Source organism: Alosa pseudoharengus, unplaced genomic scaffold (genome assembly GCF_046254945.1).
Source record: "Alosa pseudoharengus isolate Yale_2024_CS ecotype anadromous, Long Island Sound unplaced genomic scaffold, YU_APseudo_1.1 YU_APseudo_1.1_scf_11, whole genome shotgun sequence".
Classification (NCBI taxonomy): Eukaryota; Metazoa; Chordata; class Actinopteri; order Clupeiformes; family Clupeidae; genus Alosa; species Alosa pseudoharengus.
Genome location: NW_027468576.1, coordinates 7325556 through 7342089, shown reverse-complemented (window position 1 = coordinate 7342089; position 16534 = coordinate 7325556). Strand labels below are relative to the sequence as shown.

The 16534-nt window shown below is 44.3% G+C and overlaps 2 protein-coding genes across 11 annotated transcripts in view; one reads left to right on the top strand and one right to left on the bottom strand.

The window, feature by feature from the left end:
- Positions 1-1267: 1267 nt before the first annotated feature.
- On the top strand, positions 1268-2720 carry insl5a (insulin-like 5a). The gene is made up of 2 exons (XM_076279232.1): positions 1268-1448; positions 2328-2720. The coding sequence occupies exons 1-2, from the start codon at positions 1268-1270 to the stop codon at positions 2471-2473; spliced, it is 327 nt and encodes a 108-aa protein (XP_076135347.1). The 3' UTR covers positions 2474-2720.
- A 1343-nt stretch (positions 2721-4063) lies between these two features.
- The window catches only part of sgip1a (SH3GL interacting endocytic adaptor 1a), a 63170-nt gene continuing 50699 nt past the window's right edge, over positions 4064-16534 (bottom strand). For 6 of the 10 annotated variants that reach the window (XM_076277882.1, XM_076277876.1, XM_076277881.1 and 3 more), the window contains 11 exons: positions 16172-16299; positions 15397-15550; positions 13775-13834; positions 11325-11384; positions 9693-9804; positions 9028-9183; positions 8478-8610; positions 7988-8190; positions 7524-7588; positions 6814-6978; positions 4064-6625 (listed from right to left, as the gene is read on the bottom strand). In XM_076277882.1, the coding sequence (XP_076133997.1) occupies positions 6606-6625; positions 6814-6978; positions 7524-7588; positions 7988-8190; positions 8478-8610; positions 9028-9183; positions 9693-9804; positions 11325-11384; positions 13775-13834; positions 15397-15550; positions 16172-16299 (1256 nt within the window). In that variant the 3' untranslated portion in view covers positions 4064-6605. The remainder of the gene's footprint in view (positions 6626-6813; positions 6979-7523; positions 7589-7987; positions 8191-8477; positions 8611-9027; positions 9184-9692; positions 9805-11324; positions 11385-13774; positions 13835-15396; positions 15551-16171; positions 16300-16534) is intronic. The other 4 variants (XM_076277879.1, XM_076277880.1, XM_076277884.1 and 1 more) reach the window with 4 other exon arrangements.

Sequence of the window (16534 nt, the reverse complement as noted above, 5' to 3'; positions counted from 1 at the left end):
GGGAGGGGGAAGAGGATGTCTGAATAACACCTCTGACCGCATTTCGTTCTATAGTACTGGGACACCCCAAATTGATACAAAAGTTAAGAGTAGCTGTGTCTCGATGTTGCTTGGCAACCATTGTGCTAAAGGAAATATATTTCTTGGTGGAAGAATGATTATTTATGAATATATCATTACATGTCTTGTTCCTGTGGCTTTATTTTTATGAAATCTTGCCAGATATATGTAGTAACCATTTTAGCAAAGCAATAAGCCAGAGTCCGTAGATTACTCTGAATATACTCCGCTAGCGCATCTACAACGCCCCTTAGCTGTTGCAAAATCAGTGTACCCTACGGCCTCTTGAGGCTTATTGCTTAATTGTAGTGGGTTCTTGTATGCAGGACTGGACAGAAAAGGGTGGAGAAATAATTGATGTTCTATGTTTAGACAAAGAGACAAGGTCAGTCAGTGTGCTTGTGATGACAGATGACATGTTTTATGAATCAGAAACTAAACCATTTTTAGTAATAACATTACCCTGATGGGGATGTAACATCATGCCATGGCAGTAAACAACTGGGTCCCCCGGCCTAAAATGTGACACTTGAGATGACAAACGATTCTGAGCGCGTTGAACCAGCATAAACCACTTGTCCAATTTGGGTAAATGTGACTTGAAAAGACCTGAATGAAAAACGACCTTGGGTCAAATTACAGTGTTTGCCCACATTCTCCTGAAACATGGAATCCTGGGCAGCTCTCGGATTAGAGAGGCTATCAGCTCAGCTGATGAAGGTCCAGATAAAACGCAGGCCTGGCTGACCATGAGGGCCATCCTCCAGGCCCTGTGAGTCGATTAGCTGTACATTAGAGAAGGTCATGGCAATCATCATATTTAAGTAGTGATGTTAGGCGGCCACTCCCCACTCCAAAAGGGATGTAATTGAATTCTACATGACAGTCATAAAAACACTTATGACCTGATGGGAATCACTCTCTTCCCTTCCCAAATGGCATTGTAAAGAGATGAGCGGAAACATAAACCTGTCAGCCTGGTGAAGCCATGGCAGCGGGGGGTGGAGGGTGCTGGGGCCTATACAGTGGGAGTGGGCTTGTCCCAGAGTGGACATCCCCAATATATATGAGGGACCAACAGCAGCACCAGTCCAGAGAGCGACCATCCCCACTACATCACAGTCTGACAAGCTGCAGGGAAGGATACAGACTGTGCTCATTAGCTACATACCTAAAGTGCCTGGACATCGAGAGCTGTGGGTGCATCATGCGGGCGCGGAGTCTGCCAGTGCTGGCCTTGCTGCTGCTGTGTGCCCTCTGCACGCTGACAGAGGTGCGTGGCGACATGAAGGCCGTGAAGCTGTGCGGCCGTGAGTTCATCCGGGCTGTCGTGTACACCTGCGGAGGGTCCAGGTGGAGGAGGCTTCTCAACCAGCGAGACCTGGAGGGTGAGTCCTGCTGCTTTGCACCTCGTCATATCTTATTAGTGGACTACTGCACAGTTGTTCTGTGAAAAACAACTTTGAAAGATTTGTTTGAACAACTTTGAAAGATTTGTCTGTTTAAGAACTGGGCTCATCTGAGAGAGTTTAATTAGTGTGTGAAGTCCCTTACAGTAACCAAACTGTGTAACAAATGCTTGGCATGTGCTCTGGTACAGATGAAAACAGGCCAAGGGAAGGCATGTTTATTGTTCATTTGTAATCCATAATTCATATTTGTGGATTGATTCATTAAATCCCATTTAGTTTTGTCTGGCTGTCATTGTGTAGTTTTTACTTTTTGACCAGACCTTAGAATTGTGTAAAAGTGCATTAAAACACAATAGTAGTAAACATGCTTTGCTTGTACAGAACCCGGTCTAATACATCTCCCTTTGGCTGTGCATGCTTCATCAGGAATAGTCATAGGGAAACATGACTTTAATATTTATGCACTCTAGCATTTAGTCAATGGTACAGAAGTATAACTGAGTTGTGGTGTCAGACGACTTTAATGAGTGCATGCCAAGCAACTTGAAATGGTGGTGGAGGGGCCCGAATAACTTGTGGTGATTAAACCATCTATTCAATTGGAGCTTCAGTGTGGGGACTTTCTCATGTTCATCTAAGTCTCTGAGTACAGCACCTACTTTAACCTCTGGGATGTGTGCCCCTTGCACAAATTTGGTGTAGAAATCTCCCATGCTCTTCCCCAGATACTGTAACATTAATTTGAGGTCAGCAAGACAGTTGATAACTTGGCTCCTGTGATGATGCCTGTGAATCCCAGAGGCTCAGAAGCAGCAGTGAGAGGTCATATGTGACGCATGGCCATTGTGTGTGCAGGCATGTCTGGTGGAGAGCAGAGCAGCATGGAGGGCCAGGGTGACAGCCTGGCTTCAGACCTGAGCAAACGAGACCTGAACCACGTGCTCACCAACATGTGCTGCCAGATGGGCTGTCGCAAGAGCGATCTCACCTACCTGTGCTGAAGAACGGTGGACCCGGCGTCTCCACCTACCACACATCCACCACAGATGTCACCATGCCTCTCTAATGGAGCTCTACGGTCTGATCCAGCACCATCACTTCAGCACCTGTCCACAGCTTTTACAATACAAATGATTTGATTTAGTGATCAATAGACAATTACAGCACGTGTGCTAATGTCAGACTGGGATTGATTGATTGCTCGCTCTGTACAATCATAATAATTGTGCATCTACAGTCTCAACATTGACAAGAATCAGGTCCAATTCCACAGAGCCACCAATCAATTGCAGTCTGACATTAGCACACATGTGTAACTTTAACTTTAAATAAACTGTGTGATGCTATGCACTGGACATCCTCCACTCCTACATAAATGGCTTTGATTCAGAGGGAAGATACTATACCCACATGCCTATGTGAATTTAGACCCATTATTTGAATCAAAGGGTCAAAACGAAGAATGAGATGCCATTCTGGACTAAATACATTTTTGGTGGTCTTAATGCACTGTATATTTTGCATGCTTTGTCTAATAAATACAATAGCAAAATATGCCAAAAGGAATTATTGAGTCACATACATGATCCATATGCTATCTTATCATATTCAAGCATTGCAAACACTGCTGCTCCATCTTAGAATGAAATACAACAATGAGGAAAACAACTACACATTTCACATTTGGTCCAAACCATTGCAACTAACATAAATGTCCTGCACTGGTTTCCACAGCATACAGAGCAGGTCAACACTCTATTTTATGATTTATTTGATTTCTTAGGTGATTTAGATAAATTGGATCATTCTGATTTCGGAAAAGCAACACAACTCATCTGATAGTCACACAGCTGAAATTGTGTCACAAGTGAAAAGCAAAACCGCAGTAGTCTCGGAGCACAAAGTAATATTCAACAGAGAAAGAACCAGACTACATAAATTAATTTTGTATTCCTTACTTTATTACCAAGAAAATTCACATAACATCTTCAAGAACAGCAATTAGTAGGGGTCAGTTTGCATCTTTTTTTATAAAAGAAAACAAAAGAAAAAAGAATATGGGACATTCAAATGCATTGCATGAAACGTTTGCATATTTAGTATCTCTGCTATGGATATGATGATTACCATGAAGAAGGGGAGAGAACGCTATGCTGTGTGTAGCGGCTATTCTGGCCATAAATCAAGTCAGGGCATATTAATGGATTATAGCATTTGTTCGGTAACCATATTGACTGAAGAAACACCTGTAGATTTTTAAAAGCAGAGCAAACGATGTCAAATCAGTATTTAAAAGTACTCCAATTGTTTACAGAACCTGAATGGCTCCCTTTGTCTCTGCTGTACACAAAGATGAATATTCAAATGGCTCTAAGTGCTAATGACTGATGGTTTTAACCATTTTTAATTTGTAAGAGCAGCCAAACCGCATGGGAATCCTAGAGATTGTTATTAAAAATTGTGAATTTAGTTGTTTTATGTACAAAAAAGTGATGGGTACTAAATCATTCCAAGCATGACAGTAACACAGAACGAATGTCCAAAATGACAGGATGTATGTGTGTGAGCAAAACGAGTGCACCAAATGTGTGTCCACCTCAGAACTTTTATTGGTTTGGGAAGAGCAAACTAGTATCTCTGTTCATCGTTCACATGGTTTATACAAACACAGCATATTTTGTTGGGAAGAGGTCTACAGCAGTCTGTTACAGCACAAACCCGAACCCGCCACAACCCACCCGAACACACACACACACGCACACACACACACACACACACACACTTCCTCTCAGACACACACATACACACTTCCTCTCACACTCAACTAACACAACATAAAGCTCTATTCCTCTTCAGCTCATCAGGGAAACATTTCACTTTGGACAGTGGAGACATACATAGCTTCAGCATCTGCCACATAGAACTGCATAACACCATTCATAGGTACAAACCACACATTAGGTCTTCTTTAAATTATATGGTTAGCACTAGTTTTGGAGAGACCAAACAACACAGGAGGATCAGAGAATATGTAAATGTGTAGCAATGTCACACTCTGTTTCGACTTTTAGCCTATGAAGGTTGCTATGTAGCATTATGAAGCACCATGTTCTTTTTTAAACCGTCGTCACGTCTGCAGCAGACTTCCAAAAGTAAATGTCACTGATGTTTGTTCTCAGTATGAAATAGCAGAGCAACTGGGAAGTCCAACAGTAGCACAGTGGAATATTTTGTTCGCACATAAAACAATATTCCTTTTATCTTTGTCATTTTAACATTTTTTAAAAATACTCAAACTTAAATTCCTTTCACAGGCTTTCCCAGAGTACACACATAACATTAAATACAAAAAAAAAAGAAATTTGGTCATCCAAACCGTTCCCCCAAACCTTACTCTTGTCATCTCACAGAGACCATTACTGTATGCAAAGTAAAGCCATGGGTTCAAGCACGGGGTGGGTTTTGATCGGGGCTCATGCTCCAGCTGATGGATAGAATGCACAGGGAGGGGGGGGGGGGGAGCTGGGGACAAACACGTCAGCGTGTATGGTCAAAGCGCTCGCCATGTCAAACAGCAGACAATCCTCGTCATTGCTAACAGTGCACTTCTACTGGATGCAACACTGCTTTCAAAAAGCATGATTCATTCAGGTAGATCATGTTTTTTTTTATTCCTTGTGTTTTTTTTTTAACCCCCACCCATATATATTTATTTTTATATATATTTATATAGCTCAAATCTTCTGTTGCACTTGAGTTAAAAAATTATATCTGAAATAAAGTTAAAAATTATAGCTCAGCATTACACTGTACACAGTTTACCCAACTACACAGATAACAAAAAAATCAGTTATTTATAACTTTAAGGACCCTAAATCCTGATACCATTCAAAGTCTATTCATATACAGTTCACATATTTATTTATTTTTACAACAAATTAGAATCGTCAATAAATAAAAATAGAATGCTGTCATGTACTCTGAAGTCTAACACTGCTGTTTCAAGAACAACAGAAAGGCTATTTAACAATACAACAAAAACACCAAACGCCTTTAAGATATACATTATCAATTTAAAATGACACTTGAACGTTTTCATGGGAAAATGTTTTTTCTTTTGTAAATATTGCAAGCAGGACTTTGTTCATAACTGTAGCTGCCTGAGTACTCAGTTCAGTTCAGCTAACAATGAAGACAAACCAACAGAAATGATTCAATTAAATCTCTATGCCATTGTGGTAACACAAACAAACGATTATACCAACAGCTCTGGATCATATCGTTATCTACTCTATGAAATCAGAAAATCTGTCCCTTAAATATAAATATGTATCAATTAGTTATGAATTAAACAAAAATGTGTCATATACTATTGTCCAGAACATGTGAGAAAGGCTATTCAGCCTGTTGCTGACTGCATTTGAGAGTGTATTGACTGTATTCAGCCTGTTGCTGACTGTATTTGAGAGTGTATTGACTGTATTCAGCCTGTTGCTGACTGTATTTGAGAGTGTATTGACTGTATTCAGCCTGTTGCTGATTGCATTTGAGACTGTATTGACTGTATGAGATGCTAACTATTAGTAGAACAACTCTTTTCTTTGCTGGATAGTGACACCACCAATATGATTCCTTGCCGTCACATATTACTGGATTATTGTCACAGTGATGAACAAAAATGAAAGGTCTTGCAAACTGCAGGTCTCTACAACTGAATGAACACTCACTGGCTGGGCGTCCAGCTTGCTGATTCATGTGGAGTTGTCAGGCAGCCACAGTAAGAGGGTCGGAGAAACACTACACGTCTGACAGAACACAGTCTAACTGCAAAGGAGGGGAAACCAGAGAGGGTCTAACTGCTGCAATATGGATGTTCTGAAATTAATACAGTTTACAAATACAAGAAGTAGTACACCCTAAAACGGCCAACAATTCTATATGCAAGTTATACAACACAATAGAACTGTCCAGTTTCTTGTATGTATAGAAAGGGAGTTTCTTACAGTGCAGGGAGTTGGTATTTTAGTCTGTCCTGGTGTGTTTTTGTCATTTTTCTTTTCCCGTTTTCATTTTTTTGTTTTACTTATTCAGTCCAGAGAAGTGAATCTCCATCGTCTAGATCAGTAGTGTTGATTACTCGGCCAAATATTTTCCTGAAAATTACAAACACATTTGTTAAGCTAGCAGAGGCAAATCAACTTTTCATGAAATTTCAACAATAACATAAACAATCAACAATCAAATAAGCCCATATATTCAAGAATGTAGTTTACAATATTAAACAGCACTACAGTATGACGTCATTATTTGATAATCTCTCTGCTACTCTTTGCCAGCGTACCTGCAGCAAACCTCTTCTTGATGAGGGAGAAGCGGTACCCAGGACCCACAAGCTTGATGTCGCAGCCAGAGAGGTTGCTGCCCTCACTAGTGAACTGCACAGCCAGCGGAGCCGGCTTACTAGGACCCTCGGTCAACTGGAACCTGGCCAACAGGGACCCCACACCTGAAAGAGAGATGGAGGGGTGGAGTAGGTCAACATGCAAGCAGGTGCTCACACACACACACACACACACACACACACACACACACACACACACACACACACACACACACACACACACACACACACACACACACACACACACACACACACACACACATATATATGTGCATAGCCATTCTCACTAAACAACCAACTAACTAACAAACAAAAACATTGCAGAGAGTGATTGTCTGCAAAGAATTATGGCAATACTGTTTCCAGACACAAGAGGGCACTGCCAAACACAGTAGGAGCAGAGATGACATCAGCTGTTCAGCTTTAGGAATAAAGAGTGTGCATCAACATGATCTGGTCTTTTATGTGGTAAGAATGTAAACATGATTACACCTGATCATGTTTTTTAATCATTGTATTATACTCAGTATTGATCCTTGGATACCTCTGTGGCTACTTAAATATATGTGGACAGAAGGCTTCATATGGTTGGAATGTCCATCAGTGGATGAGGGACTATGGACTGGCTTAGGAGTGTGTTTATAATTTACCTCCATTCTCAGACTTGAGAGAAATATCTGGAATCTTCCACAGGATTCTCTGCTGCTCGGCATTCCTTAGGGATTGAAATGAAAGAGAATTCATTTATCTGCTCTCCTTTTATCCTGCCGGAATCCCATTCCCTCTAGCCAGTTTGAAGTCTGCATTTCTCAACTCTCATTAGCCCAAATGTTCAAGCGACAGGGGTCAAATTCTTTAGTAGAAAACAGGAAAAAAAAAAAACCCACTCAATGCCAAGGGTATCACGTTCAGACTTAGTTCTTCAAGGGGAAAGGATGAGTAATAGCATTACTGCCAAAAGGGTTCAAAGACTGGTTTTTGCAAAACTCAGATTATTGCTGACAAATATCCTCAATAATTAATCTTGATTAATCTGGTTATATTCTAAAGAGGGGCTTAGGAGGGAGGAGAGAGAGCTACTCCTGACCCACACACAGGTCTGACCAGTCCTTACCAGGCAGCAGGTGGAAGCACTGCTTGCAGCTTGCTGACGCCTCCGTCCACTGGGATGAGGAACTGGACGTTGTTGAGGGCGACAGCCGTGGTCATGGCGTCTCCGTTGTATTTGTAGTCTATTCTGAGGTCTGTGCTGGTGGGCTCACAGCGCCAGTTAGAGGCCAAGCTCAAAGGAGTGGACTGGAGGCCTTGTGCCGACACCTGACACACACACACACACACACACACACACACACACACACACACACACAGACACAGACACACACACACAGACACACACACAGTTCACTCACATAGCCTGATTCGATTTCTCTCTATTTATCTCTCATAAAAATACTCTATTCAGCTCAGCAAATGTGCAGAACAAACCAAAAATGCCTCCACGTTAACTGCATTACATTCTGGTGTATTTGACATAGAAATCCAAAGAGGTCTGAGGAGTGTTCCCTCTGGATGAAGGACTGGATGTTAAAGGCAGAGGTCATCACCTGATACTTCAGCATGTCCACGTTGTAGTAGGTGGCCTGTGGCTTCTGCTCGGCCACCTTCTTCAGGTGAGTCATCAGGTTTGGCATGTTCACCCAGAACTCCTTTGAGTTGGGATTGGACTGCGTGGTATCACTGAAAATGAAGCACAGGTTAATGTGTGCTCACTAAAATGGCTTCTCCATTACAATGAGAGAGTGTGGATTCATAAAGCTCGGCAATGACAGTGTGCAAGAGAAATGTTTTGCATCAAGACTGTGTACTGGAATTCAAGAATGCTGAAATGAAGGACGTTTTCATGAAAGTGTTGCAGGTTTGTTTCTATGCTTTTGTGTGTGGTGTGTGTCCTGTTCATTTGAAGTGATTATGGGGTGTGTTGCTGTTGGGAAGCAGCCAACACAATGTTGTAAATATGATATCAAACATACACAGTATAAGGTGATGTAATTACCTTTAAAATGGCACATTTGTGTGCACCTGTGTGTGTGTGTGTGTGTGTGTGTGTGTGTGTGTGTGTGTGTAGGGGAACAGGTGATGAGGAATGTGGTTTACCAGCACAGAAGCTGGGGGTTGGGCAGGACGTGCTCCAGCCGGCTGTAGTTGCTGATGCTGAAGGTGAGCACGGCAGGTGAGGGGTTATTGGCAAAGTGCCGGGTGATCCCTGCCGGGAATGACAGCACCATCTCTCCTGTGATCTTCACCACACACCTAAGAGACAGACACAGGGGGTTACGCCACAGCCAGCAGCCTCCCAGCAACACACATGACTACTACTAGTGTGCTTCAGCATCAACTCCTCATTGATCCATTCATCTGTCTGTCTGTCTGTCTGTCTATCCATTGATCTCTATCCACATCCATTGATTCATCCATCTATCCATTAAACCTTGACAGACAGATCAGTGCCTAGCATAAAATCCTGTCTCAAGCACAAGAATGACATCAATAATCAAAGCAGAAGTACAGTATATCCATATCCAAGAGCTCGAACCTCTAGCCCATCTCCATAGGATATCTGTGATAAATAGCAGATTTCTTTTAACTGTGAGAACTGATGGTGTGTCCCTTCTGTGGCATTCAGGACTTCATGAGGTCAGTAACAGCAGCAGTGTCCATCACGTGGCCCTCAGTGAGGGCGGGACTTTGGTTGAGGCTAAAGCAGGTGAGCCCGGCTGACAGCCAGCTCTCAGATAAAAGGGCTACTTTGATGGACCTACTTGCTGGGGTCAGCCCCTTTGAAGTACGCGTTGACCGTTTCAGTGAAGGCCGCCGCCACCGGCAGTGTGTCCTGGGCTCCCATAGTAAGTGGACTAGGCCCTCGAGAGCAGCCTAAAGCGTGCGCACACACGCACACAGGCGCACACACACGTGCACAGACACACACACACACACACACACACACACACACACACACACACACACACACACACACACACACACACACACACACACACACACACACACACACACACACACACACACACACACAAAATCCAGTCAATTTCACAGTTAAAACATAATTACAGTTAAGTGAAATGAAAGCAACAGAGGAGAAGAGTGTGTGATTGTGAAAGAGTGCGAGCTAAGAGCTCCACAGGAATAGAAAAAGGTGAAGGGAGCCAGATAAAGCAGTGATATAACAGGATCCTGCTACAGTAACAACATCAGTAGGCTACTAGCCTCTGTCTGAGCAACCTAAATGTTTCCTTACTGACAAGAGCAGCATCCCCTTTCACCTCAGAGAGCACTTCACAGCCTCTCCCTCCCTCCCTCCCCTCCTCCCTCTGTCTATTCTCCATCTCACCCTCACCCTTCATACTGTCTTTCTGAGTCCTCAGACAACACATGAGTGCACATGACCAAACTAAGGAAAGTGGGAATGCTTCAAAAGAACTTATGAGTGAGACAACAGCACAAACCTGAAAGCAATCCATGCAAGCTTGCTGACTGAGTTATGCCTGGATCTTTGCAGTGGAGGAAAATGTTGGGAATATTATATTAAATATCAAAACATGTTACTGTGTGTGAGGTTCAATGTGACCTTTCTAGTGTTCTACATTGTAGAATTGTGTTTGTAATGTGGCAGTTTCCATTTCTAGTGCATCTAAGTCATATTCCTCTCTAACTCTAGGCATTTATCCGTTGTCAAGGTTACAATTCCCCTACTCACATCTCCTACTCCTACTTAGAAAAGTAATCATAGACTAGAGATCGGACACTCCAATTTAATCTGTACAATCTATATGCACGCTTTGGGAAGACTTGAAGTGAATAAGCAGACAATGCTGAACCAAAAACGTAAACAGAGATGTAAACAAGTATGTGTAGAGGGAGTAAAGAGATGGAGAGAACCAGAGAAAAAGAGAGAAAAAAAAGTTGCCAAAGACAGACAGAAGGGCCATGCACAAAACAACATGTGGCTCATCTTGAATGATTCTGTGAGAACAGAAGCTGAAAGACAGACATACAAAAACAGACCCACAGGATCAAAGAGCAGACCCACAACAAGAGATGCAAAAAAAGATTAGTGAAGAAATGTGAAGAAGTAGGAGCACGAGAGAGACGATAGGCTGCCACCGCATGTGAGGTGAGGGCCAACGGAGGAGTGACGGCAGAAAGGAACAGGAGGAAGGATGGAGGGAAGAAAAGAAAAGAAATGAAATTAAATGAACGGGCCGCAGATGGACAGCGTGTTAAACGTGAAAAGTGGCGTGACAGAGCAAGGGAGGCGGGGCGGACGAGCGCATGAAAAGAAGCGAGAGTGAAGAAGGGAGTGACCGTCAGACAGATGAGTGGAGGGGGGGGCCACACGCTAACGGTACGTCCTCAGGGGCGCCACGTGGACTTACCTTCAAAGGTCAAATAAAACTTGCCTCTGTCAAACCATACGAGGGAGGGCTGGTCATTCTCTGTGTGGGAGGGATTAAGGGGAAGGAGGAGGGGGGGGTAGGGTGGGATGGGTTGGGAGGCAGTGGAGGGGGAGGGGGAGGGGGACGAGGAGAGAGAAGGACAGTAGCGTGAGTCACACGGCAGGTCTATCGTACGTCACAGTGGAGAGGATGGAGAGGGCGGGGGGAGGGGGGGGAGGGACGGAGGGCTGTGTGTGTAGCACTGGCCAAAAGGTGGACAGGAAGTGGGAGTGGCTGCAGGTGGTGGGGCATGATGGAGGACGAGGAGGGCTGGTCCCTGAGGAATGGTCCAGACTCATCCTAAACTAATATTCTACACTAATACAATGGACATATATCTGTGCTGTATCTTAGTCACAGTCTGTTGCATTAATGAGTCTTGTGGGCGATACGACATTAATGCGATTTAAAAGCCTCTGTGGGTAGAAGCAGTGGCTGGAGTATGTTGCGAGGTGTGTGTGTGTGCTGTGGTGTGTGTGTGGTGTGTGGTGTGTGTGTGTGTGTGTGTGTGTGTTTATGAAGGATAGGAGGGGGCCGCAGGAGGTTGATGACTGCAGGAAGTGATGTGAGGCAACAGAGGGCGGTAAAGAGCAGGGGACTGTACTGCCTCTGCTGGTCTGATTCAGTTGCGCAGGAGGGATGGAGGGGAGAGCTGCTGCTGGGGCGACGGCTACACAGTAAACACAACACCGGGTGGAGTGCATGGATGGGGTGGATGGGGTGGATGGGAATGGATGGGTGGTTCCCGGCACATCGGCGCATGACAAGGATGCTTGGGAATCATGGGTGTGTCTGGTGTGTGAGTGACCATGGAGTGGGTGTAACAGAGCTGGAAAAGTACATGTGTGTTTGCTCTGTCTCTATCTGTTTTCTGTTTTCTATTCTCTCCACTCTTCTCTTTTCCTTGTGCTCATCTCCCTTTTTCCCAGTCTAGACGCTCTTTCTCTTTCACCCTCTCTGCAATTTGCCTCCATTTCATTTGCAACTGCAATTCTCTCCACTCTCCTCGATGCTCAGTCCACCGCTCCACCTGCTCACTCACTGGCAGTTTGGCTCTACGTCTGTATTCCTTCACTCTCAACCCCTCCCTCCCTCCCTCCCTCCCTCCCCCCGTCTCTCTCACAGAGGCTCACATGAATGCTGAACAGCTCGGGTGCCTCAGAGACTAATTCCCCTGCCAGACATCAGAGACAGGTCAGACATGAGTCTCTGTCTCTCTCTCTGTGTGTGTGTGTATACAGTATGTGTGCGTGCCTGTTTGTAAAGGCAGGTAGCTCGCCAGCTGAGCCCTGAGCCACTCGTCATGCGTGCGCACGCACGCACACACGCAAGCACACACACACACACACACACACACACACACACACTGAGCCCCCAGCACTCATTAGCCATGTGATCAGATGTGTGCATGTTTCCAGACAAGAACACATGTCACACTGGGGGTCCAGTACATTAAAGCATGGAGCTGTGACCATGCAGACAGCCAGCCATACAAGTCCAAAGATGTAAAGGACAGTCTGTTCACACAAAGGCACGCTCTCATTCCGTCCTTTCCCTTATGACTGATGACCTTCACGACATCTTTATTCCACTATTATATGGCTGCTGCTTTGTGTGTACGTTTGTGAGAATGCATATTCTGGCAACCGTGGCCTACTGGTTAGCACTTCGGACTTGTTACCGGAGGTTTGCCGGTATGAACCCCGACCAGTAGGCACGGCTGAAGTGCCCTTGAGCAAGGCACCTAACCCCTCACTGCTCCCCGAGCGCCGCTGTTGTTGCAGGCAGCTCACTGCGCCGGGATTAGTGAGAACACACAGTGAACACACAGTGAGGTGAAGCAGAGTGTGTTTCACTAATTCACGGATTGGGATAAATGCAGAGACCAAATTTCCCTCACGGGATCAAAAGAGTATATATACACGATATACTTATATTCCTTCCTATGTGTGTACGTTTGTGGATGTGTCTTTGCTCTCTAGATGCACACACATGAAAGCACAAAGAGAGGGATCTATCTGTGTGTGTGAGACCCAGACAGGCTTCAGAGGGACATCTGGCTGAGCTTCCCGGGAGTGGGGGAGGTGGGTGGGGGAGAGGAGAATGGGGAAGTGGAGACCATGACTGGGGTCAGCATCTAGTCGCCCTTTGAACTCTGTGGCTCCTCAGTCAGGACACAACATGGAGAAAAGGCGAGAGTGCTCTGACCCAATGCGATGGCTGCCATCTCTACCACTGAGATGAGACTCGGAGGGAAAAAAAACATCATGGATGACAAAGGCCCTTGGGGCCTGGTGGATTGTGGGTAGAACTGGCCTGTCTTCAGGCCCCAGTGGGTTGTGTGAGACCTTTAAAAGAAGGCATCCGTCCAAGACGAGACCATATCATACCTGCCGGCAGGTCGACACGCCTCTCAAAGCTGGGCAGTTTGTCTACATAAGCATCATCTTCTGACATCAGACAAAACCGTCAGCCCACACGCACAGGACACGGAGACAAGAACAGAAACAAAAGACAGAAATCATAGTAACCACAATGCCAATCCAAACAAGGAAAAACAAAAATCAACAAAGTAACACAGCTGTGAAACGCAGACAACAGTTTTAACAGGTTTCAGAGACGCACAGCACGGACGTGGATGAACGGCATGGATGAAGAAATACCGGAGAAAGGAAAAAACACAATGAAAACACTACATGGTGGACCACAAGTGAGAGGTCTCACAAAGACAGCGGGACAGAAGTCCAGGGACCTGCCTCTTAAAGCTCTGCTCATCAGCCCTCCACACACGCACACACGCACGCCAAACAGCAGAAAAAGCAGCTAGGCACACAGATACACATCTGCAAAGCTTCCTGGAAAGCTTTTTATGAAAAATGACTTAAAATGCATGGCTCACATGGAAACCACGTTGCTAGTGTTTTCAGACATGCAGAAACAAGAGTCTTTGGAATCTATTTACTATTTATTGTCTTAACATCTAATAATAATAATAATAATAATAATAATAATAATAATAATAATAATAATAAAAAAACAATTCTGTCATTCACTCACATACAGTTTCTACAACCTGAGGAACTAGACATTGGGTCAATCAACATAAGCACCAGACATGCCAGTACATGCCTTAAGGCTGTTTCACATATGAATATACTGCTGTCCAATCAGTGTGCGGAGTGAAGAATTGAGTGTGTGTGTGTGTGGAAATCAGTCCATTCATTGCTGAGAGGTAAACATGCATAATGATGATGAGGTTCTCAGCAAAGGTACAGCATAGTCATTCAACACCCTTATAAGCTCAGGGCTACTACCCACAGCCATCCTCACTAAAACACTCTGTCCACCAGAACCCATTATGGCTGTACACTTCATAAATACTATACTGGATGACACTGGAAAGGTAAACTTGTAATACTGATGTAGCGGAAGACAAAACATCTCGTGTTAATACAAAATGAATGATTTAGCCTCTAAGCTAGGCCTCCTTAATAGCATTTACATTTAAAACAGCATACAACCTAGCACACACATTAGCATAGGAAGCTCTTAGCACTAGCCTGCAGCAGCTGAATGGAAAATGAACCCCTATGTTAACACCACATTGACCATTCTTTACTAACAGGAGAGTCGACAGACTCTTTCAACAAATATCTCTTGGATCAGCATTTCCTATCACCTAAATAAAGCCTCCAGAGGACTATTTTCACTAGTCATCTACAGAGCATCATAGAACTGCAGAAAGTGATGACACTGTTACTATTATGTACACTTTCTAAGCTCCTCAGTACTACTACCAGTAATACCTCCAACAATGCCTGTTTCATAAGGTCATCTGAACAGATTGTTATAGAAGCTACCTGTCATTTTTTGGGTCACTGAAACACTAAAACTGATTTGAGATCAGCAGCAGTGAGGCTCACAGTGCATCGTGTACATCATCTATGCACAGAGCGGCTGAGCAACAGTGCAGAATGAGCAGCAGAGAGAGGGATGGGAAATGGATGCACACCTGACACAGACACGGAGAGCTCTTTACCGACGGTAGGGGTGGTGGCGGCACTCAGCGAGTTGGTGGAGGAGATGGAGGAGGTGCTCTCAGCCCGCGCCAGAGGGGCCATGGGTGGGGGGCTGGAGGAGTGTATAGGGGGACTGAATGGGCGACTCTGGAGGAGAGAACATAAGACATGAAACAAAATGATTAAAGTGTCTGAGAGTTTGACAGTTACCCAACAAGTGTACTATTTTACGTAGAAGGAACATTGTTTATGTTGTTATCATTTCTTCTTAAAGGAACACACTGATTACAACTGGTTACAACAGTTAGCCCATAGCTCCCTTCTAGCTATAGCCTAGACTAGCTATAGGCTAATTGGTGTGGCCCACTTCCAGTGTATTGAGCTAGACTAACAGTGTCAGACTGAGTTATTACACAAACAGAGAAGATAAGGATATCCTGTTGTGGAACTCTGAGGTAGACAGCAATTAGGCTAATTTACTAAAAACTCGAAGTGTTCCTGTAATAAATAAACTACACTATAGTGCAAATGCTGCAACTTTCTCCACTATACACACTGCATAAGACTCTAAACTGCATTTTAATGTCAACAATAAATTGCCTTATTTTCAATAAACCCTTCATGATGTGCTCATCAGATCTCTAATGTGTTCCTTTTCAGATGACGATGTTGGGATTCTTAGATTATTAGTCCTGGCACATTAACACTTCAATTCCCTGCAGGCTGTCTGCTATGTGCTGTGGGGTGTTGGACGTTGTTGACACATACCACATCGCCCACGCTGGGTTTCCCTGGGGGCAGTTTGGGACGTGAAGGGGGGCGTGGAGGGGGAGGGGGCGGTGTGGGGCTACTGGTGGTGCCCGAAGGCGTGGCAGGACGGGCAGGAGAGGAGGAACCTGTGGACCAATGACATCTCATTAGAATCGTACCAGGTCACATCTTGTAAAATCCATACTCCAAAAATGTCAGACCAAATATAGATATGATGAGATTAGAGTGATCAGCCTACACAGCCTACTCACTCCACTCTCTTGTGCTTCTCTAGGTGGTGAGTGTGGCAGGGATATACACGTTGATTCATATTCCACAGACTAACATACTAAAGCTGCTGTCCAGGATTACGGAGTATGC